The sequence below is a fragment of the Podarcis cretensis genome (assembly GCF_951804945.1).
Source record: "Podarcis cretensis genome assembly, chromosome: 8".
Lineage (NCBI taxonomy): Eukaryota > Metazoa > Chordata > Lepidosauria > Squamata > Lacertidae > Podarcis > Podarcis cretensis.
Genome location: NC_137177.1, coordinates 16,475,339 through 16,503,103, shown reverse-complemented (window position 1 = coordinate 16,503,103; position 27,765 = coordinate 16,475,339). Strand labels below are relative to the sequence as shown.

General features: G+C 47.5%; 2 protein-coding genes across 6 annotated transcripts; both read right to left on the bottom strand.

The window, feature by feature from the left end:
• Nucleotides 1-5,896: 5,896 nt before the first annotated feature.
• On the bottom strand, nt 5,897-15,572 carry LOC307221659 (phospholipase A2 inhibitor and Ly6/PLAUR domain-containing protein-like). Of its 5 annotated transcripts, none has more exons than XM_079986393.1 (6): nt 15,549-15,572; nt 12,567-12,703; nt 12,135-12,248; nt 10,704-10,862; nt 7,644-7,784; nt 5,897-6,189 (listed from the first exon to the last, which is right to left on the bottom strand). In XM_079986393.1, exons 2-6 carry the CDS (start codon nt 12,625-12,627, stop codon nt 5,951-5,953), a joined length of 714 nt encoding a protein of 237 aa, XP_079842519.1. In that variant the 5' UTR covers nt 12,628-12,703; nt 15,549-15,572; the 3' UTR covers nt 5,897-5,950. The 5 variants fall into 5 exon arrangements, with proteins under 5 accessions (XP_079842519.1, XP_079842517.1, XP_079842518.1 ...); XM_079986391.1 differs by lacking the exon at nt 15,549-15,572 and adding an exon at nt 14,816-15,442; XM_079986392.1 differs by lacking the exon at nt 15,549-15,572 and adding an exon at nt 14,816-15,442 and having other exon boundaries at nt 12,567-12,698.
• Nucleotides 15,573-20,616: 5,044 nt separating this feature from the next.
• LOC307221559 (interferon-inducible GTPase 5-like) lies at nt 20,617-27,034 on the bottom strand. Its single transcript, XM_079986190.1, has 2 exons — nt 26,308-27,034; nt 20,617-23,522 (listed from the first exon to the last, which is right to left on the bottom strand). The coding sequence occupies exons 1-2, from the start codon at nt 26,314-26,316 to the stop codon at nt 22,287-22,289; spliced, it is 1,245 nt and encodes a 414-aa protein (XP_079842316.1). The 5' UTR covers nt 26,317-27,034; the 3' UTR covers nt 20,617-22,286.
• Nucleotides 27,035-27,765: the final 731 nt, after the last annotated feature.

Genomic DNA, 27,765 nt, shown 5'->3' with positions numbered 1-27,765 from the left:
CCCCCCCCCCTTGAGAGGACAATTAGGACAATGGGAGAGGTTAAATACCTCAGAAAAAATAAGGGGGCAGATGATGGAGATAAATATACATACAAAATTAAATATTTGGGAATATAGTTGATAGACAAGAGTATTAACATATTTAAAGACAATTATGAGAAAATTTGGAAAAGAAATAAAAAGGAATTTAGAAATTTGGGGAAGAACTAGGAAGCAAAGACGAAAAAGCATATTGTCATCATATGGAAATGAATGAATTCCTATGCCCCACAAATAACCCAGAGATGCATTTTAAATAAAAGCACACATTCTACTCATGTAAAAACACCAGGCAGGCCCCACAAATAACCCAGAGATGCTTTTTAAATAAAAGGACACATTCTACTCATGTAAAAACACACTGATTCCCGGACTGTCCGTGGGCCAGATTTACAAGGCAATTGGGCTGGTTCCACCCCAGGCCTTAGGTTGCCTACCCATGATCTGGATCCATTCCTTCCACTGTTTACAGACTAGTGTACGAGCCACATCCATAAATAACTCACAGAGTACATATCCAAATTCTGCCATTAAAATTCCGGTCTGGAGTTCTTCCTTGGCACACAGTTAAAACCATAAGAAAGCATAAGAATGCACAAAGCACCTTGTCCGCTCCCTTTCTTTCTTGGCTGTTGTAAGGATTCTCAAGCTTCTAAGAAAACATTCAGCTGCCTTCAAAAAGCCAAGCCCAGTTCTTTTGGCAGCTGATTGATTGTAGCCTATTAGCATATGTCAGTCCAGGAGCACCTCTTGATTCATGCCAATTGTCCGAATTATGGAGGAACCAACTGCAAATCATGCCAGAGATGGAGGCTTGTCCATGGCAAGGACACTCCCAGGTTGCACCCGATCTGCCTTTCAAGTTGGCAGACACGGGCTTGAGCAGCACAGTGGGGTGCTGTGAACTCCCCCAATCCCACTGGGAACCATTGCCAATAAATCCTGGCTTTCCCCAGCATGGAGCTACTGGCATTGAGTTCGTGATGTAGCCAGAAACCTACATGGATTTATCTAATCCTGCTTTCGTTCCATCTAACGCAGTACACACCACCCAACCTTGTGGCAGTGAGTTTTAGAAGGTGGCTATGGATTGTGCAAGAGGAAGCACTTTTTTCATCAGGCCTAAACTGATTGCTAATTGTCTTAATCACAGAATCATAGAATCATAGAGTTGGAAGAGACCACAAGGGCCATCGAGTCCAACCCCCTGCCAAGCAGGAAACACCATCAGAGCACTCCTGACATATGGTTGTCAAGCCTCTGCTTAAAGACCTCCAAAGAAGGAGACTCCACCACACTCCTTGGCAGCAAATTCCACTGTCGAGCAGCTCTTACTGTCAGGAAGTTCTTCCTAATGTTTAGGTGGAATCTTCTTTCTTGTAGTTTGGAACCATTGCTCCGTGTCCGCTTCTCTGGAGCAGCAGAAAACATTAATTAATTGGATGGCTCAAGTCAGGAATGAGTCTGTGTGGCCCTCCAGATGTTGTTGGGACTACAATTCCTATCATCTCTGACAATGGCACATCCTGGTCATCATTAGAGATCCTTTCCAAAAATTCAACTCATACAATTTTCTCCCTGGAATCTGGACTTCCAAATTACCTGTTTTTCCTCCCAACATGAAAAAGATCTGTTGGGAATTTTCCATTGTTCCATTTTTATTTTTTTTAAAGATTATTCCTTTATATCACTTGGATTATAAACTACTAAAGATTATAGCAGCATACAGCCATAAAACTTTAACAATAAACAGTTCAACTGTTCTCAGAAATGAAATCAGATATGCATCCTTCAGGAACGTCAGCAAAAAATAGAATAGAATAAAATAAAGGTTTTAGCTTGACAAAATGTGTACCATGTCGGAAAGTGTCTAACTATTCTTCATGCATTGCCTCCAGTACATGCAGCATCACGGGGGGGGGGGGCACCCCATAGATGGTTGCAGTGAATGGGCAGCTATATAGACAATACTAGCCTATTCCTTGGAGGAAAGCCTGCCAATCAAACTGGTAGCTGTGGTGCCAGCATGGTAGCATGGTTGGAAGCATGGAGTTATCTTTGGATGGCACTGAGACATGGTGATGGAAAGGTGGGGATTCTACAGATGCCTCGGCAGGAGCATGGAATGGGGAACTGCATGGCTCCAATCTCATGGTCACTCCAGCCCAGACCTATTCAGGTAAGCATCTTCACATGCTGCTACTGTGAACTTAAGATGCACAGCTGATATTTGCGTGCAGTATGGAGATGGTGTACTGCAAGCACCCATTTTCTCTGGCATAATTTCTGCCAGTCCCAGTTCCGCCTGCAGCATGTTGAGTTTGTTGAGAAAGCGAAGAGAAGGAGAACTGGGAGCAGGAAACTATCGAGGCAATAGCATTAGGCTGGTTAGATGTCAGGCAGCATAGCTACCCATCCAAAATATGCATCTTGGGTGGTAGTCCTACTCAGAGTAGACCCATTGAAGTTAGTGGACATAATTTAGGTTCATTTGTTGTGATAGATATACTCTGAGCAGGACTTAGCTGAATAAAACTCACTGCATATTTGAGCCACTGCTTTTAAAATTTACAGCGGGCTTAACAGTTGTTCTAACAGCAGCGGTTTGATCTCCAGACAGATTACTACCAGTCTCCTTGTTGCCAAATCCACCCACTGAAGTGCTAGTCTTGAAGTCCAAACACAGACACTAGCCATTGATTGATTACTGGTGGATTGATTATTGAATTTCTATACCAATTTAAAATATCTCTAAGTGGTGTGCAAAAAGCTGAGGCAAAAACAGACAAACAAAATATTACAAAAGCACACATTAATTTTGTTACATTAATCCAAAATTACACACACACATTCATTTTCCTTCTGACACACCCTTCCCCTTACCCTCCGGGTTCTCACCCAGGGTCCAAACAAACTCTCAACAAACCCATAAAAGTCTCACAACTAAAAGAATTTCTGGGAACAGCAGATATCACCCTAGTCTGTCACTCTAGAATTGCTTTTTATGGGCAAGCCCAAGAAGGACAGTTTTTAACCCTCCTAGATTAGCATCAGATGATGGCACAGTTGATATGTCATTTCAACGTCCTGGCCTTCCATTTTGTCCCTAACAGCATAGTAGGAGAATGGATGTGATAAATAACTTACGTGGATCCTGAGAGGCAACTAAGAGTGGCGAAAGAAGACAGAGAACAAGGAGAGGCACCATGATGTCAAAAGGAATGGCTAGGGACAAGGCTGAGCTTGAGTGCTTCTGGTGCCCAAATTTATGTGCAGAGGGCATTTTATAGATAACGTCTGCAATAACGTAACTGAGGCAGTTGCTCCAATGAAATGCAGTAATTGTGTAGTATAAATACCTGTAAAGCAACTGGGTGGAGATGCCCATCTTATTGTGTTGTGCAATGCATTCCTAGGGTGCAAGGACTTCCTGGAATGAATGGTGGATTCTGACAATAAAATTTATGGCAAACATGATGCACGATGCAAACCTTTAGGTCCGTTTGACACACATCTTACATATTATTTGACACACATCTCACATCTTCAGATATCTCATGGGCTTTCACATGGAAGATGGTGCAAGCTTGTTTTCTCCTGCGCCAGAGTGTAGGACTCAAACCAATGGCTTCGAGTTACAAGAAAGGAGATTCCGAATAAACATCAGGAAGAACTTTATGTCACTAAGAACTGTTTGACAGTGGAATGGTCCCCCTCGGGAGATTGTGGACTTTTCTTCCTTGTAGATTTTTAAGCAGAGGTTGGATGGTCATCTGTCATGGATGCTTTAGCTGAGATTCCTGCATGCGGGGGGTTGGACCCATTCCAGCTCGACAATTCTGTGATTCTGTGATCCAGGACAGATAGCCGTCCAACCTCTGCTTTAAAACCTCCAATGAAGGGTTAGAGACAAGTCCTGTTGTCTGAGAGCCCTTCTACTTGAGGACCGTATTCTTTAAAGCAGGACATTTGCCCACCTTAGTGGGCAGATTGCAGGATTTGGTGCATGAAAAGGATAGCAAGATTTTAAAGCTGGCCCCAGTGTGGGATGGAGATGCTTTTCTATCCCAAGGGCTGCATTATCTTCTGGGCAACCTGCCAAGGGCCACATGCCAGGTGTGGGTGGGGCACGAGAGAGGATTTTTTAGCTTTGTAGTGGAGGCTGGTTCCTTTCCCCCTAGTGGCACACCCCTTCCTTTTTTCCACCTAGATGAGCAAGAGACGTCAGAGCTCAAGGACACGTCCCACCTAGGAAAAGCTCTTCGGGTGCAAAAAAGTACCAGGAGTGGGCGTGGCCTGGGGAGAGTTCTGAGGGCCAGAGAAGGAGACTTCAGGGGCCAAATTTATCCCCTGAGCCTGAAGTTCCCCAACTCCACCCTCAACAGGTGGGGGACCTTCCATTTGGGGCTTTGCTTCAGGGATGTCTTGGACTGGCACAGTTGAGAGAGGGCTGAACCAAAGGCCTGTGTCGGAGCATCTCTCTCCTTTGACATTTAATTTATCGATGGCTCAGCACATCTCCAGTCAACTCCTCCTCCATTCGCAGAGAGCTGAGCTGCAGTGGCTCCCTGGTCCTTGCTGCTGCTGTTCAGCTGGTATGAATTAAGACCTTTCCTCTAGGTCCATAGTCTGACTCGTAAACCAGAAGTGCTTTGTTTACTGCTTGGCAATAAAAACCATTGGTGCTTCCCATACCACACCTCCCTGGCTTTCTTGCGAATGATGGCAGGGTTGTAGCCCCTGGAAGGGTCAGCATCTGCAGTTGGCATCACTGGGTTCCGACTGAAGTCCACAGCCCAGCCAGGGTCCCATGGCTAACCCCAGGGTCCCCTTGGTCCTCCTCTTCCTCCTGTTTGCTACTGCCTGTTTTTTCATCATATCTCCCACCCTGCTTCCCTTTATCCTACGTTTTTCCTTTCAAGCTATGACCTTGCTCTTTACCTCATGGGCCGCTGTATTCAGGGCCAGACAGGGATTTTTCCACTTGGCAAATTGACACCGGCCAACTGGCTTTCACCTAACTCAAATCAATCATTAGGCATTGGGTAAACCTTAGGTTTTTTTGGGACGCAGGTGGCGCTGTGGGTTAAAGCCTCAGCGCCTAGGACTTGCCGATCGAAAGGTCGGCGGTTCGAATCCCTGCGGCGGGGTGCGCTCCCGCTGCTCGGTCCCAGCGCCTGCCAACCTAACAGTTCGAAAGCACCTCCGGGTGCAAGTAGATAAATAGGGACCACTTACCAGCGGGAAGGTAAACGGCGTTTCCGTGTGCGGCTCTGGCTTGCCAGAGCAGCGATGTCACGCTGGCCACGTGACCCGGAAGTGTCTCCGGACAGCGCTGGCCCCTGGCCTCTTAAGTGAGATGGGCGCACAACCCCAGAGTCTGTCAAGACTGGCCCGTACGGGCAGGGGTACCTTTACCTTTACCTTTAAACCTTAGTTTTGGCTGGAGGGGAGGTTGTAGACTCTGCCTGCCCCACCTTGGTTAAGGCTATCCCATTAGAAAGGGCCAGACAGGAGTTGCTTCTGTCTGACGCCCAGGCGGCGGCTAGGTCCATAGCACTCCTCTAATGGGGACCCTCTCAGGAGTACCCCTAGATGCACTCTCAACAGATGGGCTGAGGGGAAAATAAATGGCTTCACCCAATGCCAAACAATTGATAAAAGCTGTGGCCTATTTGAACCCAAACTATATGCTGCTTTCTTGTCTGGTAATGTATCATCTAGGGAGCAGTGAGGTCACAGGGCCTTGGCAACCAAGTGCAAGGTTTTAGAGATTTTAGAGAAATATGGAGGAATGGAAGTTCATGCTGAAAATTAGTGCATTCCTCCTTGAAGAAAAGGATGAAGACACTGATCATGAGTAAGAAAAACCGTAACATTATAATTCTCGATACCTCGGCACATAGGATTGTTACACAGGTGAGGATGCAAACACAGAGAAACTCAAGAAAGCAATAACATTTACAAAGGGGGACCCAGTTAGCTGGATGGCTGCAGAAGGGCCATAATTCTCAGTTTGCCCATCAGTGCAAACTGCATACTCAGTCACAATGTAGAGATTTCCTGCATAGGGCACAAGGTCATTTACATCCAAGGAACAAGCTGAATCAGTTGCACAGCCTTTGACGGAGAAGTTTTGTTCCGGTAAACCTGCATAGAGAAAGGAGCAAAGACTCAAAATGAGAGGAAGAGCAGGTCCCCTTTCTTACCTAGCTTGTTTTCCCCTGCATATGATGGTTTGTGTCAGAGTCTAATTGCAGCAGGGGCTTGACCCAGCTGAATCTGGTGTCTGCAGAGCCTCACAGCTCACAGGTTCCCCCAACAGCATACTATAAAGGAGGCAAGAAATCAGGGAGAAGGCAGCAGCCAGAGGTGAAGAATAGGTCTGGAAAGCAGATAGACTTAGAAAGCCAAGTGTGGGAGAAAGAGCAGGCATGGACCTGGAGCTCTTTCTGGGTCACCACCTCAGCAGGGATGGCCCCTCTCATTTCACCGCCTGAGGCGAAATGGGAAAATGTTGCCCCTGCCTCCCCTCCAAAATCTCGCTTACTGGGGTCGTGCGGAAGACAGCAGTTTGTCCAACTTCTCTCTGAAGCCCCTTTAAACAGCTCACCTGGGCCACTACCACCTATGTTGCTTCCTTCGTCACTTCCTGCCTGTCATTCTGTCATCATGCTGCCTATGAGCGACCATGCAAATTACAGCATGACGACAGCCTTACTTTTATATGTATATAGGAAGAAAAGGAAGATGGGACAGGAAGCAAAAATAATAAAGGAGTGAAAATAAAAGGAAGGTGGGATCTAAAACTTAAAAGAAAAGAATAATAGTCACTCTGAGGGGATTTCTGTGGGGGAAATGGCATGCACCAGCCCCTGGGAGCGTTGTCTGTGGTGAAAAGTATTAGGTTGGGCAAGGTTTTGGGAAGCCTATTCCCTGTCTACACTTGCCTCCCATCCTTAATTTTGATTTGGGCGTTCTTTCTGGAGAAGTTTCATCCCAGCTTTACCGTTTGGTAGTAGGAGGCAAAGAGGGACATGGGGTGACTGTTTTTTTAAACACATGCACACAGAGTGGTGGTCAAAAGTGTGCCCAGTGATCATAAAGTCAATTTGAGGGTGTGTAGTGAGGTCACATCCACTCCTTACTTTACTTTTAACACATGCATATTCCACTTTAAGAGTTGTACGTTCCCCCAAAGAATCCTGGGGACAGTAGTTTGTTAAGCATATTGACCCCATAGAGCTACAGTGCCTAGCACTCTTAACAAAGTACAGTTGCTAGGACTCATTGCGACTGTCAAAGTGGTACAAGAGTTCTTGAAATGCAGGGTGTGGCTTTGACCTAAGTCTCACAGAGTCCTGTTGCCTTTTTCACAAGCTAAGTGCTGTGGATAAAAGATTCCTCCCTGCCCCCACCATCACCCACTTCCCAGGTTTATCCTACTTTCCACCCACAACCCAGGTGGGAAAAGGGAAAATTAAGGATAAGGCAGAAGCCATCTTTAAGGGCTTTCAACAAAGCTCCTTGGAAAGGTCCCAGTAACAGCAGGGTGTGTGTGTGTGTGTGTGTGTGTGTGTGTGTGTGTGTGTGTGAAGAAATACCAGCGTATAGCCCAACAAGGGAAATGCACTTTTCTTCGATTCCGGTGCATTTGACGCGCTCGTGGGCCTGGCAAGGGCCCCGGTTAAAACTCTCACATCCTGGGCAAGTCAACCCGTTTTTGGTAGAACTCGCAGGAGTCACTGGAAAACAATCAGAGGAAGATCTCACGTGAGCGAGGGCAGCGAGAGGTAGCTCTGATGAAACGGACTCAGCCCATGGAGCTAAGCAAACACGGTAAGCCCCAAACGTATGCACATTTAACTTGTGCAATTTCAGCTTTACAAGCCTAATAATAATAATAATAATAATAATAATAATAATAATAATAATAATGTAAAGGTAAAGGGACCCCTGACCATTAGGTCCGGTCGTGACTGACTCTGGGGTTGCGGTGCAACCCACATAAATTGTAGTCTGTGCTTTGGTAGTCTCGAGGCTAGATTACTGCAGCATACTCTATATGGGGCTGCCCTTGGATCTGGCCTGGAAGTTTCAGCTAGGGAAGAATGTTGCGGGTGGAGCGGCGATGAGAACAGATCACCGTCAACACATGACACTCCATGGGCCAGGTGGCCCCCAAGAATGAGCCAGATCCACTAGTCTATCTAGTTCAGGATTGTCTACTGATTGGAAGAAGCTCTCTGGGGTTTTAGGAGTGCCTGGAGATGCCTGAGAAGGACACACTGCCAGGGGGCATGAAAAGGGGGCTCAAACTGCAACAGACCAGTAGTGTCTGCAGATGTAGGAAGCTGCCTCACAGAGTCAGACCATTGCACCATTTAGCTTAGCACTGACTGCACTGACTGCCAGAGGTGCTCCAGGGTTCCAGCTTGGGCTGGATGATAGATTGTCCCAAACTGGTTTGAAGTCCGCATTGTGATATTGATTTCATGATGTATCACAAATCATGATTTGTGTGCGTTATGCAAAAATCTCAATGTGGGGGAAACAGAGAAGCCAGGTAATGCCTCTACATAGCTCCATCTTTATTTTAGACGTCAGTATATATTGGTATATCGGGACGCAGGTGGCGCTGTGGGTTAAAGCCTCAGCGCCTAGGACTTGCCGATCGAAAGGTCGGTGGTTCGAATCCCTGCGGCGGGGTGCGCTCCCGCTGCTCGGTCCCAGCGCCTGCCAACCTAGCAGTTCGAAAGCACCTCCGGGTGCAAGTAGATAAATAGGGACCGCTTACCAGCGGGAAGGTAAACGGCGTTTCCGTGTGCGGCTCTGACTTGCCAGAGCAGCGATGTCACGCTGGCCACGTGACCCGGAAGTGTCTCCAGACAGCGCTGGCCCCTGGCCTCTTAAGTGAGATGGGCGCACAACCCCAGAGTCTGTCAAGACTGGCCCGTACGGGCAGGGGTACCTTTACCTTTACCTATATATTGGTATGTTGCTATGTTTAGCTGGTGATATATTGTGATGTTGAAGACCAGATATTGCACAGTCCTAATTCCAGGCTGGGGACATTCCCAAGTCCTTCCTGGAGATGCCAGGAGTTGAACCAGGGACCTTCTGCAAGGAAAGTGCTCTACCACTGAACTAAGGACCTTTCCATGCACTGTGGTCTTCTGCTGAGACCCTTCTTCAAAAGCCTCCTTCACCAGACAAATGCTCTTCAGTGGCATGGGAGATGGTCTTCTCAGCAGAGGCACCAGTTGCAGAACACCCACCCCAACAAGATTTGCATGCCACCTTCCTTGCTATCTTTTTAGCATCAGGCAAATACAGTTTTTTTATTTACCCGGGCATTTTAACCAGTTGCAAATCCTAGCCTGCTTTCAAGGGGTCTGTTCGCTGCTTGATTTTAGTGGGGTGCTGCTGTGGTTCTTCAATTGTGGCATTAATTTTTGTTGTTACACAGCCCTGAAATCCAAAAAAAGGATGGAAGGTGGTACATGACTCCTTTCTTTCCTGTTGTCAGGGAACTGCCATCGGAGCCAGAGGAGGAGGGAGGGCTCCAGAGGGATGCCGGAGAGCGTCCCAGGAGGGAGAGAGGCAGCCCATCTGCAGGGGAAGGAAATCAGCGTAGCACCAGTAGAGAAGGGGGGCAGATGGGGGAATCGGTGAGGAGGCTCCATGACTCCTCGCCGGAGACCAGCGGGGAGAGCACGGGTCCTCCACTGCCCACACCCTCCCTGCGCAGAAGACTTCCGCGCAGGGAGAGTAGGCGGAGACTTGGCGTCAAAGAACTTCTTTGCTGGAAGAAGTTCAAGAAATGCCCACTGACGGATTCTGCCAACGATTGAGACAGCCACGGATGGGTGGCTGTCCGGACAGAAAGGGTTCACCCAGGTGACTCAGCCAGGTGTGGCGATGACTTACGCACGAACAACCCCCTAGAACCATTACACCTGTGATGTGAGGTTTGCCTTGTATTGGAATAATAAAGGGCAGGAGTCAGCAAACCCATATTTATTGATAGGAGAAGTATAATAAAATAAGGTATTATTTGGGAGTGCAGATCAGGAAGTTTAACTAGGAGAAGAGAACGCATTGTAGCTTCATCAATGGCAGGCTTCTTCAACCTCGGCCCTCCAGATGTTTTGAGACTACAATTCCCATCATCCCTGACCACTTGTCCTGCTACCTAGGGATCATGGGAGTTGTAGGCCAAAAACATCTGAAGGGCCGAGGTTGAGGAAGCCTGATCAATGGCATATTGAGTACAAACAGGAAACTGTGCATCTTTCATTGTGCAACTATTTAGATATATTTATATAATCTTTGGAAATATATTAAAATTAAATTCACAGATCAATTTTTGCATTTAAATAATAATATTTCCTTGCATTTATAATATAATAAATTCCCTTCTTTGTCCAGATCTGGATGGTGGCACATGGGGGGGGGACGTTTTCTGAGAACTCCCTATGTCACTGGTTCAAGGTCACTCATTGAAGATTTGCATCCCCATTAGGGTTGCTTTATGAACCTGCCAACTCGAACCTCATGGCCCACCACTGTCCTCAAGAGGGAAGCTACCAAAGGCACACACACACACACACACACACACACACACTGCTTTGAAACACTCTGCAAGCTCAATCAATACTCACTACTTAGAACCAGTTCTTCGTTGCATCCAGCAGTTCCACAACAGCCTATGTTGCTCGGGATTTGCCTCTCCGTGGATGTGCTCAGCGTGAAGGCTCCTGGTTTGCAGGCACTGCGGTTGATGCAGCTTTTGTACATCCCAGTGGGGCTGACACCTCCGCCTGGAGAAAAAGAGGATGTGACTATTCCTCCTGAGCACGGGAGAAATGTTGTGTCGATTGGATCAAAAGCCTATCAGCAGGGACTGCCTTCTCTGATCGGACCAATGGCACGTGTAGCCCAGCATCCTGCTCTCATGGGGCAAAACCTATCGGAAGCCTGAAAGCAGGCTCTGAGCATAAGAGCACTCTCCCTTCTTGAGGTTTCCAGCAACTAGAATTCAGGAGCACGCCGCCTCCGACAGAGGAGGTAGAACATACCCATCAGAGTCAGCAGCCGCTGCAAGGCTTCTCCTTCACAAATTTGTTTGGAAGATTCAGGGCAGATAAAAGAAAGTAAACCTTCACGCAGCACGTGGTTAAAACTATGGAACTCGCTCCCGCAGAAGGCAATGATGGCCACCAAATGGGGTGGTTTTAAAAGAGGATTAGGCAAATTCATGGCCACTAGCCATAATGGCTATGCTCTGACTCCACAATCGGAGGCAGCAACGCTTCTTCATCATCATCATCTTTTCACTGTTTTTTACTGAAGAATTTTTGTGTGCCACAAAACCAATAAACAAACACATATAGCACCTCCACTTGCCATTCAGAGAGTCTTTTTGGCATCAGATACTATTGCCACAGACACTGTGCCGTTGGAGGAAAAGAGAGGGGAGTGGGGGGAGGGAGAGAGAGAGATGGGGGGATAATAATGATCTTTCGTTCTATTGCACAGTGTCTGTGCAGGGTTTTTGTGTCAGCATCAAATGGGTAGATCCTTTATTTATAAATTTGTTCATTTTTATTATCATTGCAAGAGATAATGGGGTCCAGAGCTTGGATGGTTGTGTCTGGTTGGTTGCAGTGTGTGGTTTCTTTGTATGTATGTGTGCTGGGCAGGGGGGTTGTTGGGTCATATTGATGCATATGCTGTTGCGGGGCACAGGTCATTGCCTTGTTGCGTTGTATATGTGATACAGGGGAGTCACACCAGGGTGAAGGGGCCCTCCTTCGCTTGGCCCCGTGCTCGTGTCAGTTAGCTTTCCTAGTAGGGTGCAATGCTTCTGAATACCAGTTGCAGGAAACCAAAGGAGCGGGAAAGTGCTCTTGTGCTTTTTTCTGGTTTCCCATAGGAATCTGGATTCGATGGGCCATTGGCCTGATCCAGCAGGCTCTTCTTACGGCTTTAAGTCACCCAACCAACGCTGTGGCTGAGCAGGGATTTGAACTCATTCCTCCCTAGTGGAGAAGGACCAGAAGCCTACAGCACTTGCCAACAATTGCACCCACCTAACGTGTTGAATGTTGATAGGGTAACACACACTAGCTCTTTATGCGGGCAATGAACCATCTTGCATGTGGCTTCTCCAAGGTCGCACTTTGCACACGATAAATTCCTAGCTTCTGGAAGCAGAAAGAAAGGGCGGATAATTGCTACAGAAGGAACTGTAGGGCTCCAACCTGGGGGCTTTGTCGTGGGTCAGCTGGGTGGTGGCCCTGGGTCCATGGAAGTCAGGAGGACCCACTTTGGTGGCAGAAGGGGGAGTGGAAACAGAGACCCATATGCACATTATGCCTCTGTAGCTGAGACAAGTCAACTGCAGAGGAAAGCCTGATAGCAAAAAGAGGGGTACAGCTGGGGCCCCTTTATGGTCTTTTTGCCCAAGAAGCTCCCCAGCCTGGATCTGCCCATGTAAATAAGGTTAAATGAAGACCACTCACCATTAACAGGCAGCAGAAGAATGCAACAAGCAAGGCAGTGGAAAAGGATTATTTTCATCATTCCTTAGAGAAAGAATGGGCAAGTCCGGCGCAGAGAAACTGAGAGGTCTCAAAAACTGCAAGGTTTAACACCTGTACTGCAAAGGTAAACTTAGATATTATATATGTGTGTGTATAACATCAAGGTTAGCCAACGTAGCGCCCTCTGGATATTGTCGGAATACAGCTTGCATCATTCCTGGACATTGGCCATGTTGACCGGGGCTGGTGGGAATGAGGGTATGGCAAAAATATGGAGGGTGCCATTTTGGCTGCCTCTGGCATACATGGTCAGCTAGCTGCTGGGAATCACAAGTCATGAGAGGGCTGTTGCACTCAGGCCCTGATTGGCGACTTCCCATGGGCATCTGGCTGGTCACTGTGAGAAGTGGAAGCTGTTCTAGATGAGTGTTTAGCCTGATCCACCTGGGCTGTTCCGAGGTTCTGCTTCTCTGTGCAGCATGGCTAAAACCACCCATTTCCTTAACCCCGTCCCAATCAATCACAATTCAGGCCCAACTTTGTCGCTTGCCCCCCCCCTCCAAGAAGTAGGGCTTCAAGAGTAAGTGGTTTTCCTTGCACGTGTTTCCCAGAAATGCTTGTGAGAAGCCCCCACCCCAACAACAAAGAAGGAATCAGGGGGAAGAAGAGCAGGAGAGCAGCTTTCGTTTCTGACTTCCATCAGCCCCAGCCAACAGGGATGAAGGCAGCTGTAGTCAAACACATCACTTGTTCTTGAGTAATAATCACTCACCTGTAGAAAGGAGGGTGAGATGCCTCCACCCACCCGAAACTCTTGATTCATCATCGTTTCTTGGCAGCGTGAATATTTATTTACTTATTGTTAAATTTGCTTCCTGCCCTTCATCCGAAGATCACAAGGCGGTTCACAACGCAGAAAGGCAAAATGAGAACACAGTAACAAAACAGAAGCAAACTGATAACCTGACCGGCATTAGACCCAAAGATGAGCCTGGCTGCTGGATTAGGCCCCCCAAAACAATCTAATCAGCATTTGAAATGCATTTTGCAGCTAGCTATTAGTCCCTTTGTGATCAAGTGAAGATGCCCAGGTGCCAGGTTTAAGGGGCCATTTGGCGCCTAGGTTATACACCTGAGTTTTTAGCACTGCATCTAACCCAACAACCTCTTCCTCACAATGGCCAACCAGATGTCTAAGGGAAGCCCACAAACAGAAACTGAGCACAACAGCAGCTCTCCGCTTTTGTCATTCACAGCAACTGGTACTCATTCATACTGCCTCCAAGACTAGGGGTAAAACACAGCCATTGTGGTGAGCAGCTGTTGGCAGCTCTAGGCTCCATGGATTTGTCTAATCACCATAGATTAAAGCACATCCTACCACCACCCCCCAACAAAAAACCTGGGAACTACAGTTTACTCCTCTCAGAGCTGTGATTCCTAGCACCCTTTAAGAAACTACAGCTCCCAGGATTCTTGGGTCGTGCTTCATATGTCTTGGGTGTTGGGATTTGTTTTTCCCTCTAAGGGTTTTTAATTAGTTTGCAGACTGCCAACGAAGCCAGCGCTTCCCTGTGTTGCAATACACCAGCAGATTTAAAATTACAGTGGTGCCTCGCAAGACGAAAAGAATCCGTTCTGCGAGTCTCTTTGTCTTGCGGTTTTTTCGTCTTGCGAAGCAAGCCCATTAGCAGTTAGTGGATTAGCGCTATTAGCTTCTTAGCGGATCAGCTGATAAGCGGCTTAGGGGATCAGCTGATAAGTGGCTTAGCGGATCAGCTGTTAAGCGGCTTAGCAGCTTAGCGGATCAGCTGTTAAGCGGCTTAGCGGCTTAGCGGCTTAGCGGGTCAGCAGTTAAGCGGCTTAGCGGCTTAGCGGATCAGCTGATAAGCGGCTTAGCGGCTTAGAAAAAGGGGGGGAGGGAAAAAACCCCGCAGGAACTCGCAAGACATTTTCGTCTTGCGAAGCAAGCCCATAGGAAATTCGTTTTGCGAAGCACCTCCAAAACGGAAAACCCTTTCATCTAGCGGGTTTTCCGTCTTGCGAGGCATTTGTCTTGCGGGGCACCACTGTATACAGAAATTGTGTTGCGTGGGAGAGATTAGAAGGCAGCAGCTAATTGGAAAAGTCACCCCCACCATATTAACAGAGGCCGGAGAAGGGAACTTGGAAAAAAATCCTTCCGCAAATATATAAATGAGATTGATAAAAAGAATACAAAGACTCACATTGACTACCAAAGGACCTTCTGTCTCTCTCTAGAAACTAGGCCTCTGGGAATTCACAAGCTCCTACCACCAGGCTGGCAAGGCCTACAAGAAAAGCTATACCAAAATACATGTCTCTGATTGGCTTAAAACTGCAACATCTGAAATGCAACACATAACACAGGCTCCTCTTCTCTTGCCTCTTCAATAATTGTTGGGGGCGGTTTCCTCTTTCAATTTACAGTAGCACATTTTTTATAACTGCTATTTGGATCCATACCAGATTCAAAACAGGTTTGGGATATGCAATTATTGATATATATTGTTACAGATCTGGGGTTAACAGAGTTTGGGGAGGTGCACGGACACTCATAACCACTAGAGAATGTTAGAAATAATTAATGGTCAGATATGGGTAATATTTGGAGTAGAGAAGGGAAGATGCCGGGCCAGGCCTCTCATGTGGAATTGAAGTAGCTAAGAATGACAAAAGGTGCTGGAAGCAAGTCAAGGAAAACTCATCCTCATCAGGGAGAGAGATTCTCTGCCTGTGGACAAAGAGGCAGCTCCCAGAAGGACAAAGGTTTATGGTTTCAGCTTCCCTGTCTAGGAAAAAGGGAGCGGGTTGGCTGTACCCACAGGGAAAAAACTGCCATTTTACACAAGGCTTGGGTATTTTTTTCTGACAAGGGTTACAGAATCATAGAATTATAAAGTTGGAAGGGGGCCCAAGCATGACAGATGTCCATCCAACTTCTGCTTAAAAACCTCCAAGAAGGAGAATCCACAACCTCCAGAGGGAGACTGTTTCTGACTGTCCTTCTGTCTTTCAGGACCGGTGTTATGTGGTCTCGGTGACCACTCCCAGTCGCCAGTCTAGCTGCCGCATTCTGGATTACAGTGGCACCTCAGGTTAAGAACTTAATTCCTTCTGGAGGAATTCTTAACCTGAAACTGTTCTTAACCTGAGGTACCACTTTAGCTAATGGGGCTTCCTGCCACCGCCACGCGATTTCTGTTCTCATCCTGAAGCAAAGTTCTTAACCCAAGGTACTATTTCTGAGTCAGTGGAGTCTGTAACCTGAAGCGTCTGTACCCGAGGTACCACTGTACTTCCCTCATGTCTTCAGGGGAAAGTCACTGCGGTCAGCTGGAGAAGTAATTTACAGCAGCAAGCATAACCTTGCAACCCATTGCGTGCTTGAAAAACACCTGACTTTCCCAGTTAGTTTATGACTAACACGTCTTGTTTTTACAAGCAGGTTGTATGTACATTACATACACTTTAAAACACACACACAAACACACACACTAATACAAGGCATTAAAAACAGGGAAGAATGTCAGGATTTTATCTGGGAGTGTATGTATAAGGGGATGAACACCCATTTACCTACAGACGTGGGGCAGAGAAGCATTCTGCTCTGGCTGCAAAGAGGTGGGGTGTGTTCCCTAACCCCAAATCCACTTTACCGCAGTCCTCCAAACACAGAAGCATCCTGAATCATTTTAACTTTGCAGAGAGCTGATGCTCTGGCCTGGACATTTTTATGGTTAGAGACGCCACTGAGGCTGCTTCCTGACTGTAGCTATTTTGGGGTTGGCAATCCAGGACTGTCCCTGGAAAATAGGGACATTTGGAGTGTCTGCAGTTCTTGGATGATTGCATCTCCCATCAGCCCCAGTCAGCATGGCCAAGGATGATGGGAATTGTAGTCCAGCAACATTTGGAGGGCCAAAGGTCCCCCACCTCTGAGTTAGAGGTAAATCCCATTCAGTTCCATGGGACTTGCCCCCCTAAGAAAGGGATGTTAGATTGCAGACTTAGCCATCTTTCTCACTCCTTATTATCAGGTTTTCAATGGGATGATCAGACTTCACAGGTCAGCTCAGGGTGTGAATCTGCAGTTCCCATGCTCTGTCTCCCACCTTTCAAATTCTATCTCTGAATAAGGAACGGTGGGGTGGGAAGACCAGGACTTTTGGCATCTCTTGCCCCATTGTTTTTGAAGCAAAGGCACATGCACTCTAATGGCAGCGTAATGGTCATGGGATAGCTGGAAGAAGACCAAAATAGCAAAGGAGACTTTGGACTCATTTGGCAGCTTTCTGCAAACATTTGTTCACGGCAAACACTGGCACCTCTCATAAAGAGACCATTCTGACAGAAGGACAAGCTGTAAAAATTTGGAGAACACAGCTAACCAGGGATAACCAGAGTTCACAGGCAACAGGAAGTGTGCACACTCTTTTTAAGAACTGGGGATCTCCTAATTCCTACCTACACACCACATTATTTGAAAAGGAAAAGTCATCATGATACATGATCAGCAAGAGATCACAAGCAAGGCCAGTTTGTCAATTGGATGGATGATATATCCCGCCCTGCCCCCCCCCGCCCCCAAATTACAGCCAATGGCCCACTAGCAGACCACTGGCTAGGAATGAAGGGTGTGAGATTTATATGCTTGGTCAGACTATTTGCCCATCTAGTTGTCAGGAGCCAGAGTCAAGAGTCGGTGAGCAATAAACACACCAGTGTCAGTGAAGTTAACTCTTTATTAAAAAAACAAACCCAAAATAGCTCAGGCCTAGTGATGGCAGCAACTCTACCCAGTAGGTCTTGCGGGAACTGAAGGTCCCTAAACTTTCACAGCTTTCTAAAACTCCTCCCCTGGTTCCAACAACCTGAAGCTCTTGTGTCTTGTCTCTCTTTGCTCCACCCTCTTCATTCCTTTTCATGTGCTGGAACACCAGGGGGGAGAGATGGTCGCAGCAAGAGGGGGAGACTCCCTGGATTCTTTAGCAGCCTGCTTCATCTCTGTCTCCTGCTCCCCTCCTCTCCTGCCTCTGATTCTGGACCACTCTCTGCCAGAGTCTCTTCCTGCTCACTAAACCCTGTTGCCTTTTCAGCTTCTGACATTTCCTCCTCCCAGGCTGCTCCATCTTCTCCCTGTGACCAGGCATCGTTGTCCCACTACTATTCTCTGGGCTCTGAGCCTTCTCCCCCTGGGGGTTTCTTAGCTGTTGCCTCCCACTCCTCTGCCTCCAGCCAATCCATGACTCCAGTCTACTACTATCACATACACCAGAGATGCCAGGCAAGCAGATGCAGACCACCAGCCCTTGCCATATGGCCCTTGGGACTCTCTCTAGACCCAGAATGACATCCCCTGGTCTGGTTCTGTTTTGCACACACCTCTTGATCATTTTTCCCTGGCTCAAATGCAGCCTCAAACTCTGCTAACATCTCTTGCTTCCCAGGGTGGAGGATAGAGGCATGGGAGTGCATGTGAAATAAGCCAACCAGGCATGGGTAAAGTTCAATTGCTCTGCTCACTTTTCCCTCTGGCCCTGCCCACCACCAACACATGGCCCCCAAAAGACTGTCTGTAAGGGAATGTGGCCCTTGGGCTTAAAATGTTCCCCAACCCCTAATTGGGCTGGGAAAGATCCTCACCTGCAAGCTATTGCCTATCAGAGTGGAAAACAACAGTGAGCTAGATGGGTCCAATGATCTGCCTTGGTATAAGGCAGCTAGGACCAGCTCAAGGCATTTTGCTGCCTGAGGCAAAGGACAATATGATGCTTCTGTATTCAAAGCCCAGCAGACCGCAATGGGACAATGCCGTTCCTTGAGGGTGGGCAACCTAGCTTGGGGGGGCGGGGCAAAGAAGGCCACGTAGTTTTATCTTCAACACCTTTCTATCACTTGCTGACCCAGCAACATTCACCACTTGAGGCAGGGGTCTCATTATGCCTAATAGTAGGGCCGGCCCTGAAAGCATCTTCTCATGTTCCTTACATCAAACAAAGCATCAGTGTCTGTTAAGCGAGCACTTTCAGCTATCCAGCTATCCAAAGCAAGATTCAGCTGTCAGGGCAATTTTCTTCTGGCCATGTAATGGGAAAGGTTACAAGGCGTGTACATTTGAACTTACGGCCTGTCTGTTAACCACACGTGCGCACTCAGTGTGCAACTCTGAGTGGAGTGGACCCTTTCGCACTGAGTCAGAATGTGCATCCATTTAAAATGTGAGTACACCTTCAACTCTTACGCCCAATAAAGGCTATGCCACACCAGAAAGTAGGAAGAAAATGGCTTATTACAAGGAAGAGGCAGGATATATACCTTGCTTTTCATGGCAAGGTAACAGATATGCAGGCAGCAAATAGTTGTTAAGCACACACACACACCCTTCATTCTATGGAGTAAAGAAAACCTGGAGAGTGATCACAGCAACTTTCCATGGACTCAGGCTAAGAGAAAGAAAAATAAGGGAAGGGAGAGGTATACCTGATCTAGGAGCAAGCAGAGCGTGAAGTCAGAGATTTGAGATCTGTGCATTCTGCGAGAGTTAAGCTCTCCCTCTCAGAATCCTATGCTGGCAAGGAACAATATCTCCTTCCTGTTCTTTGGTCTGTGTGCATATAAATATTTGTTGGGGGGGGGAGAGATGATGACAAGGAAATGCATTGTATTAGGGATATTAGGGAACAGTGCTTTGCAAAACATTTTTTTTCCATATTAGCTAGGAAGAATTGCATACCAAAACTGATGTATTAGATATTTGTATTAAACTGGTGCATTTTCATGAGGATTAAAAAACAACTAATGTGGAGTACTGAATTTAGGATTGGAAAAAACGAGACACAAGGGGAGGGGTGAAACCCTGATACTAACAGTCACCCAAATAAAGTGGCACAGTATCCCCTGGTGATTATATGTATAATATAGCATCAGCAGTAAACAAAGGAAATATTGCCATCTAGCGAGCTCCAGAAACCCTTGCACATGGCAAAACAAACTTTTGCAAAACTTACAAACAGGGTTGGGTAGCTACCCTTTTTTGTACCAAGGCTGCTATGGCTGCTATATATAAAAAAGTCATTTTCCTTGTAGCTAAAACAGGGTATCCAACGAAATGTTGCAGTATGAAGTTCTGCTATTTAGGATTACAAGAACTCCATTCCCTCCCCACGCTGAATTTCCCATTCCCTAACCCGCTCATTTAGCAAAAGATGGCTACCAAGCCTTCTCAGTACCCACTGTGCTATTTTACGGGTTCCTCCTCCCCTTTGTGGCTACCCCCACGATGATTTGTTCTGCAAACCAAGGGGTTTGACGCCCTGTGCACTGGTGGTGCCATTCAGACTTCATAAGCAACTACACACACAGGCTCAACATCAGGAGGAGAAATGGCAGTGCTATATAGGACAAGGGAGAGAAGTCCTCCTGCACACCTGCATTTAAAGCATTGGACACTAGTGATGACCTAAGCTTGAAGCAGAATCAAAACTTGCTGTGGAATTGATGGAAATGGGAGTTACGTTTTTCACCAGGAGAATTTGCTGAGGTGTCCCCGTCTAAGCTACCCAGCAGCAGGAAAGCCCTGTAACATGGAACTTTCTGCTTTACTTTTTGGTAACTAAGAACACAAGCCCACTGGATCAGGCCAACGGTAAGCACTAAAACTATACATCTCAAATGTCAAACAGCAGTGTAAGGAGGTGCATCTTCAGAATTTGATGGAAATCATACGGTGAAGGAGCCAGATGAACGTCTGTGGGGAGGGAGTTCCACAATTTAGGGGATGCCACAGAAAAGGCCCTTTGCTGGGCGGCACCCCCCCCCCCGAAGCTTTCAAAGCAGTCAAGCTAACAAGAGGGCCTCCTCTGCGAATCGCACCACCCGAGGGGGTCTGTGGAGAAGGACGTGATCTCTCAGATGTTCCCTGTGTGTTGCACACTGCCTCTTTGTTTGCTTCACAAGAGTCTCCTTGACCCCAAGGATACAATGAACAAGTCACAAAGGAAGCATATGCAGAAAAATAGAAAAATGTATTGGTTAGACATGCCCTTTACATTGTAAAAACATAGATGGTATAGAAATATATTTTCCTTGCTGGTCAAACTAATAAGTGATTGCCCTGGGTTATGACTCGCGATACAGAGATTGCTAACTTGAAAATCAATTATTACTTTCAAAAAGTACATGAGATGGTCAATACAATTTGACAGCTGGCACGCTACGATAATGGCTCACAATCTACTGAACAGTATAACATCAGAGGAAGATTGCTACTGCCTGCACCTGTGATCAAGATGACCAGAACTCGCACTCACACACAACTTTATTTAATACAAGATGACTCTTATAAAGAATAAATCTGCTCACAGACGATGCAGTCCCGGGTCTGCAATGTTAGAACTGGTCACTTCTGAAGTTAAGGTAACAAGCCGAGTGGAGTTACAGAAAGTGCACCTGAAGTTTGCATTTGCAAAGTGATTCCCACAGGAGAGGCAGTTTGCGCCATTTAAAGGACTGCTTCTCCTTCCAGCTTCACACAATCAAAACCCTTTGGCGGCTTTGGCGGAGTCGCCGCACAATCTTCACATTCCTGGCTCCAATCCTTCGTGTTGTGGTCTGCCTCCCACTAGATTCCTTTCTGTTAAATGCATTTAAAGCCAAGTCAGAAGCAAACACAGTCTTTGTGAGTTATGATCTCTCCCAGCCTTCCCAGATGTAGCCACTTGAGAAGGAGAGATCCTGCAAAGAAAGGGAGACAGCGATGGTACTTCTCTGTATCCCATCCTGCAATCACAGCCAACTGGAATACTGTCTAGCCAGTTTGGTACCCTGTCCAGTTACGGCTGAATTAGGATTTGTCACTGTCATGTGACGTGCCCTTCAGATTGTTGTTTCCTGTTGCAAGTAGCTGGTGAGCCGTATCAAAGCCATGGCATGGGTGGAAAATGACTTTCATCCGCGGACCTGATCAGAATTGCATCCACGTGTACCATGCTTGTGATTTGCAAAGGAAGGAATGATCCCATTGGTACTACGTCCAGTCTGACCTTCTGTGGATGCTCTATAATGCTTCGAAATCTGCAGGGTTCTACTGTCCTGGCTAAAGGAGGATAACAAAGTGATTGCACTCACCATCAGTGATTTGGGTCAAAAATGTTTCCACTTCATCAGTTCATTAGCAACAGTGGATGCCAACTGCAAATATGGCATTAGGGAAGGCTGACTTCTAATCAATGTTTTTAGCTATATTTATGAAACACAAATAAAAGCAAGCGTGCTAAATTCAATGACTCAAGGGGCTCAGGAAATTTTCCAACACCAACTGAATTAATTTGCATTGGGATTTTTTTATTTTTTGGCAATTTATTATTTTCCACAAAAAGTTCTATCACTGGGCGTTGTATGTAGGATTCTGATAACAGTAACCCACCATAACTAGCAGAACTGCAGAAGATCTTTCCAGTTAGAATAGCACCATTCTTGGAAGGCAGTTATATCAGCGGGTGCATCAGGGTTTTTGGATAGAACTGCCAACGTGAAGTTCATCCCACAAAGACTTTTGACTGCATTTTCCTGGGTTAGCTGGACCTAAGTGACTAAGAGGCAGGACTGGTGGATAAAAGAGTGCGGGGAGATACCTATGATTCCCAAGCACTTTTAAGGAGCTCTCTTGCTCCACCTTCAATCAAAGATAAATCCTGGTTCTGGAGGGTAGCCCTGAGCCTCATCCTCCAAATCAAAGGCCCGTCCTAGGACCCTCTGGGCATCTTGTGCAAAGCTATCAAGGGCGGTGTGCAGCAGGTAATAGGCACCCACGAAAGAGATGGCCCCAGCTACCATGTTGTCAAAAAGAGGCACTTTGTTCTTCACCACCCGGGCAGCCACTTGGCCGTACAAGGCAGCTTGGCTCAGGACAGCGTGCACGGCGTTCTCTGAAAGATCCTTCCCCAATGCTGAGCACACCTGACTGGTCAGCTCATGGCGGGGCTTGGAGGCCACGAGGGCCAAAACCCCCAGGGACTCGTCGTCCAGGCCGAAACTCTTGCGGTAGGAGTGTAGGGTTTTCATGAGCATGGGGATGTTGAGGTGGAGGTTCTGGCCAGGCAAGGCCGAGACGGCGCAGGCCAGCAACGCCTTCTTCCAGATGTGCTTGCGCAGCGATGCCTTCTTCTTCTCCACAGCTGCTGCCGTGACGCAAGGGAAGGAGAGCAGCAAGGCGTGTCTCTTGTGGCCTTCGAGCTCCTCGGCCAGAGTGTCTTGCAAGCGCTGGAAGTCAAACCGGTGCAGCTCGAAGCTGGAGACCAGGAAGACCTTGGGGGAATCCAGGCCTTCATTCCGCAGCTGGCGGAGGCAGTCCGCCTCTATCGCCCGCAGCACCTGAGCCTCCTCAAAACGAGCTGGCCTTCGTCGCTGTGAAGCCTTCAGGTCCTGGTCCACCTTGGAGCGAACAAAGTAGAAACGTTTGCCCATGGAGCCCACGGCGCGGGCCAGCCTGACATGGTTCTCCCGGAACCGCTCCGAGGCGATGATGATGAAGAAATCGTACCTCTCGAGACCCACCTGCTCCAGGTAGCGCTCTGCTTGGAAGCATGGGGTGCCGATGCCCGGCAGGTCCCACAGGAGGACACTGGGCAGACGAGGGTGAGAGTATGATGTGGGTACGGCTGTGGTTTCGATGACACCGGTAGCGGCAGCACGGGGGTCTCCGTCACTAAGCCCCAGCAGGGCATTGATGAAGGTGGATTTGCCGGCTCCGGATTCGCCTGTCACAGCGATCTCTAGCTTGGTGGTCTCCAGGGAATCCAGGAGCGACTGGACCTGGCTGGACACCTCCAAGACCACACGGGATTGGATCACAGAACCCATCTCTCTGAGGTCCATCTCCTGGATTTCCATGGTGTCTTTGTGGCAGAGGCTCTGGTAGGAGCACAAGGGGGAAAGAAGAGAATCAGGGTTTTTGCTGTTCCAAGTCTGCTAGGTTCTTTGTTTCTACTTCTCCTGAATGCCACTGCCTAAACCGCTAATCCTTGGCGCCCTTCCAAAATGAGCAAGGGAAGGAAATCAGGGGTTTCGACTTCCAAAGAGGACTGAGCTCCTGTTCCTTCAATTAGTTGTGCAGAAGAGGGAATGTTGGTCGGGGGCATTTGTCAGCCCCGAGTAAGAAAAACTGCACTTGGCAAAATTCCCTCCACACAACTCGACTCGGCTCATACAGCTGGTGCACCCTTTTCAAGCTTATTGTGATCGGGATGCTAGTCGGGACAGATCTTAGGCCTGATCCAACAGGGCTTTCCTTACATCTTTCATGGCCACCCAATGTGCTAATGGTGAACACTTTTTTCAGGTAAGGCTGCAAAGCATGACCAGTTATGCTGTCACGGGGAGGGATGCCCAGTGGCATAGGAAGGGGGGGCGGTCCACCCTGGGTGCCACTCTGGGAGGGGTGACAAAATGGCCCCTGCCTCCCCCCCCAGCTGTAGAGCAGCTGAGGGCGCCCACAGTCCATATGGGCTGCCGCTCTCGCACGCCGGCCATATGGTCGCCGCACATGAGCAGTTCGTACGGGCTGCGCTGCCCCAGGTGCTGGAGAGGGTTCCTCCGTCACTGGGGATGCCAGCTAATTTTTGTTTAATTATGCCCAATACATTTCAAACAGTTGTTCTTTTTCAAAAACAGGTCGCAATACAGTCATACCTTAGGTTGCGAACGTGATCCATGCAGGAGGCACGTTCGCAACCCGCAGTGTTCACAACCTGAAGCGCCGCATCTGCGTGTGATGACATGAGTGTGATGTCATTTTGCACTTCTGTGCATGTGCCGTAATCTGGAAGTAACCTGTTCCGGTACCTCCAGGTTCGGCATGTTCCGCAACCCGAAAACGCGCAACCCACAGCATTCATAACCCGAGGTATGACCGTAGTTTGTGGGATGAAGTTACTTGTTCAGAAGCAGAAGAAAAGCTGTTTGAAAAGTGCTGGGATTGATTTAAAGCAAAACGAAACACCCCCAGCTACATCTCCTCCTAAGCCCTCCTTTGCACTCTTCCTTGAGTGTTTATGCCTGGCTGGAATGTGTTCTTGAACTCTGATCATGCCTCTTCCTTGGATGGAGAACACAGCAGGGTTCATGAGTGGATGTAGACATTAGCCTTCTCCACAATAGTAAGATTTACATTACAGTGGTACCTTGGGTTTGTACTTAATTCGTTCTGGAGGTCCGTTCTTAATCTGAAACTGTTCTTAACCTGAAGCACCACTTTAGCTAATGGGGCCTCCTGCTGCTGCTGCGCCACGGGAGCACGATTTCTGTTCTCATCCTGAAGCAAAGTTCTTAACCCGAGGTAATATTTCTGGGTTAGCAGAGTCTGTAACCTGAAGCGTCTGTAACCCGAGGTACCACTGTAATTGTTCCGCTAATTTTTTACTCTGGCCACACCCACCACTATCATGGGGCCCTCAGAAGCTTGCGCAGAAGGCAATGTGGCCCTCGGCCCGCCCCTGACTTCCCTCTTTCTTTTCCTTGCCATTGATTCTATCCCACTTTTCCTTCCTGACAACTATCTAAATGAGTATTTTACTCTAGCCATTTTCAAAATACCACTTAATATAAACACGTGCATCCCTCCAAATCAGGAAAAGAATCAGAAGCAGACTATTTTGTTTTATTATTGTTGTTGTTGTTGCTGCTGCTGCTGCTGTTATTATTATTACTAAGCTCTTCCATTCAAAGAGAGCATTCCAAGCACAGCAAGTGCTTAAAACTGCAGAATAATTAGAGGAAATCGATTGAATTAGAAAAACACTGCAAAAGTAAATGAGCAAGCTACAAGAAGCTACAAAATAGCTGCCAGTAATAAGAACATCCTGCTGGATCAGGCCAAAGTCCCATCTAGTCCAGCACCCTGTTCTCACAATGGCCTGCCAGGTTACGTTTTTATATTGTGATTTTATCTTGCGAACCGCTCTGAGACTTGCAGGTATAGGGCAGTACACAGATTTAATTAATAATAATAATAATATTCAGAGGCATAGCTGCTTCTGGCAGTTAAGGCAGAGCCTAGCTATTATGGTTAGTAGCCACTAATAGCCGCCTCCTCCTCCTCCTCCTCCATGAATTTCACTAATCCTTTTTTAAAGCCATCCAAGTTAATGGACACCACTGCTTCCCAAGGAAGCGAGTTCCAAAGCAGGACCTGCATGCAACAGCAATCTTTCCACTAGTGATTCCCAACAGCAGATGACTAAGGAAGCAAATGTAGCTTTGACTTAAGATGAAAGAGTCCTTCTGCACCCACAAATGCGTGACGGAGCCCCATGTCTCACCCAATCCAACAAGTTGTTAGCAAACCAAAAGAGAAACAAGACTCCCAGCTGCCGGCTTTCCCTTCTCTAACCACTAGAGCCCACCCTTCCCATATTCAGAAGGATAGCCAACCCCGTGACTGTCTGCTGCAGCAAAAAAACAAGAGCCTTGTGACACCCGGAAGTCGGCCACGGTTCGTTGTGGGAAAAGCTTGAGGATTCGAAGCCAGCTGGTCGGATGCTCGGGAAAGTTCCTACTGCAATCAATCTGCAGGCCTTCAAGGTGTCACCAGACTCTTCGCTCCTTTGAGTTTTCACCAAAGCGCAGCGCTTTTTTTGCAACCGGGCGGATGGATGTGTACGCTCCTTCGCGCCAGCTTTGAGCCCTCCTCTATACTCACAGAATTCATTTCCCAAATCAATTCCCTAAGGCGAAGCGGCAAGCAAGCGAGCAGCAGACGTGGCGACCCAGAGGGGATCCTCCCGATCGTCTGTAGGAGGAAAGCAAAACAGAAACCATCACATGGGAAGAGGCGGAGCTGCCGGTGTAAGAAATGCGCTGGTTGGGACTGACAAAATAGCAGGCTCTTTAAATAAGAAGAAAAGCCGGACTGGTCCTGAGTGGCTGCTGCAATTAATTCGCGCCTTGGTGACCCAGATGCACCAGCCTGAGTCACATCGCAAAGCAGCCACTGCCCGGGGATCCGGGAAGCGTGGCGCGCAGAAAAGGTGATCCTAGGAACGGCCGGCGCACCGGATTGTTGGGTCGCCTTCTGTGAATTTTTGCAAGCTGTCGAGAAGGGAGAGAGGGATGGAAAAGGGGGAAGGTGAAGCTGATTTACAAAAACGATCCACGTTGGAAAAGTTATTATATTAACTAATGCATACTGATGGCAAAATGACTAGAATTAAAGGCATCACAGACCCCTCCAAAAAGTGAAATGAAATGTAGGTGTTCGGGGTTCCTATGGGGAATTAAAAGGGAAGCGGTCGTCATGCAATTTCCCTCTGCCCATTTCACGCCTCCTTACTCGATAGTACAGTAATGCCATTTTCCACGCTCTAAATGTCATACCAATTCCCTGAACCTACTTGACGATAACTTCCACAATAACGCAATCTCCAAGGTGCTCAGGGGAGAGGGATGCTTGCAATTTCACAGTGGCTAGAAACATTTTTTTTCAACTCGGGATTTTTTTAAAAAAAGAATTCTGCACTTTAAAAGCCTTTCAGGTCTCCGTGACAAAGCACAACAGTGGCTCTGGCATTTCCCTCACCACCTACCTGACCCAGAATGCCTGGATTGGGCCCTTGGCCCATTTGCACCTGCCAGTTGAGGCAACAAGGAGGGGGCAGGTGCAAATAGATGGGAACTGAGGGTTCTCAAGCAATGCCTGCACAGTGAGTGGCAGGCAGGGACAGACCAGTGAGGGACCCTTCGGAGCACTGGGGTGCTTAACCTGGATAGCTGTCTGCTGGTCACTGCATTGTTTTTATCTCCACTTCCCATTCAAAACAGAAAAAGGGGAGTTATTAACAATTGTTTATACTGTCTACTAGCACTGGCAGGTTCCTTCAGTCCTGCTGTCTGGATTTGGTACCTTTGATGAGTAGTGAAAACCAGCTTTTTTCCAGTATTTGATATAGGTACAAATACACAACACCATTTGCATTTCTACAGAGCAACAGATCTACTGTCTTATGTCATCTCCCCAGAGGATGATTCCATAATTTAATCTCAGCTCAGTTCTCTCCCTCCCAGTCTCTCTCTCTCTTTCTTTCTTTCTCTCTCTCTCTCTCTCTCTCTCTCTCCCTCTCTCTCCCTCTCCCCCCACGAATTTCTCTGTCATTCATTCCCA

What these genes read in the sequence shown, in the direction of transcription:
- LOC307221659 (XM_079986393.1), bottom strand. Translation starts at nt 12,627, where the DNA reads ATGATGAAAATAATCCTTTTCCACTGCCTTGCTTGTTGCATTCTTCTG. An exon ending in TCTTCTGCTGCCTGTTAATG is followed by an intron (nt 12,249 to 12,566) that starts GTGAGTGGTCTT and finishes TTCTGCTTCCAG; the next exon opens with AAGCTAGGAATTTATCGTGT. An exon ending in CCTTGTTGGGCTATACGCTG is followed by an intron (nt 6,190 to 7,643) that starts GTATTTCTTCAC and finishes TTCTCTATGCAG; the next exon opens with GTTTACCGGAACAAAACTTC.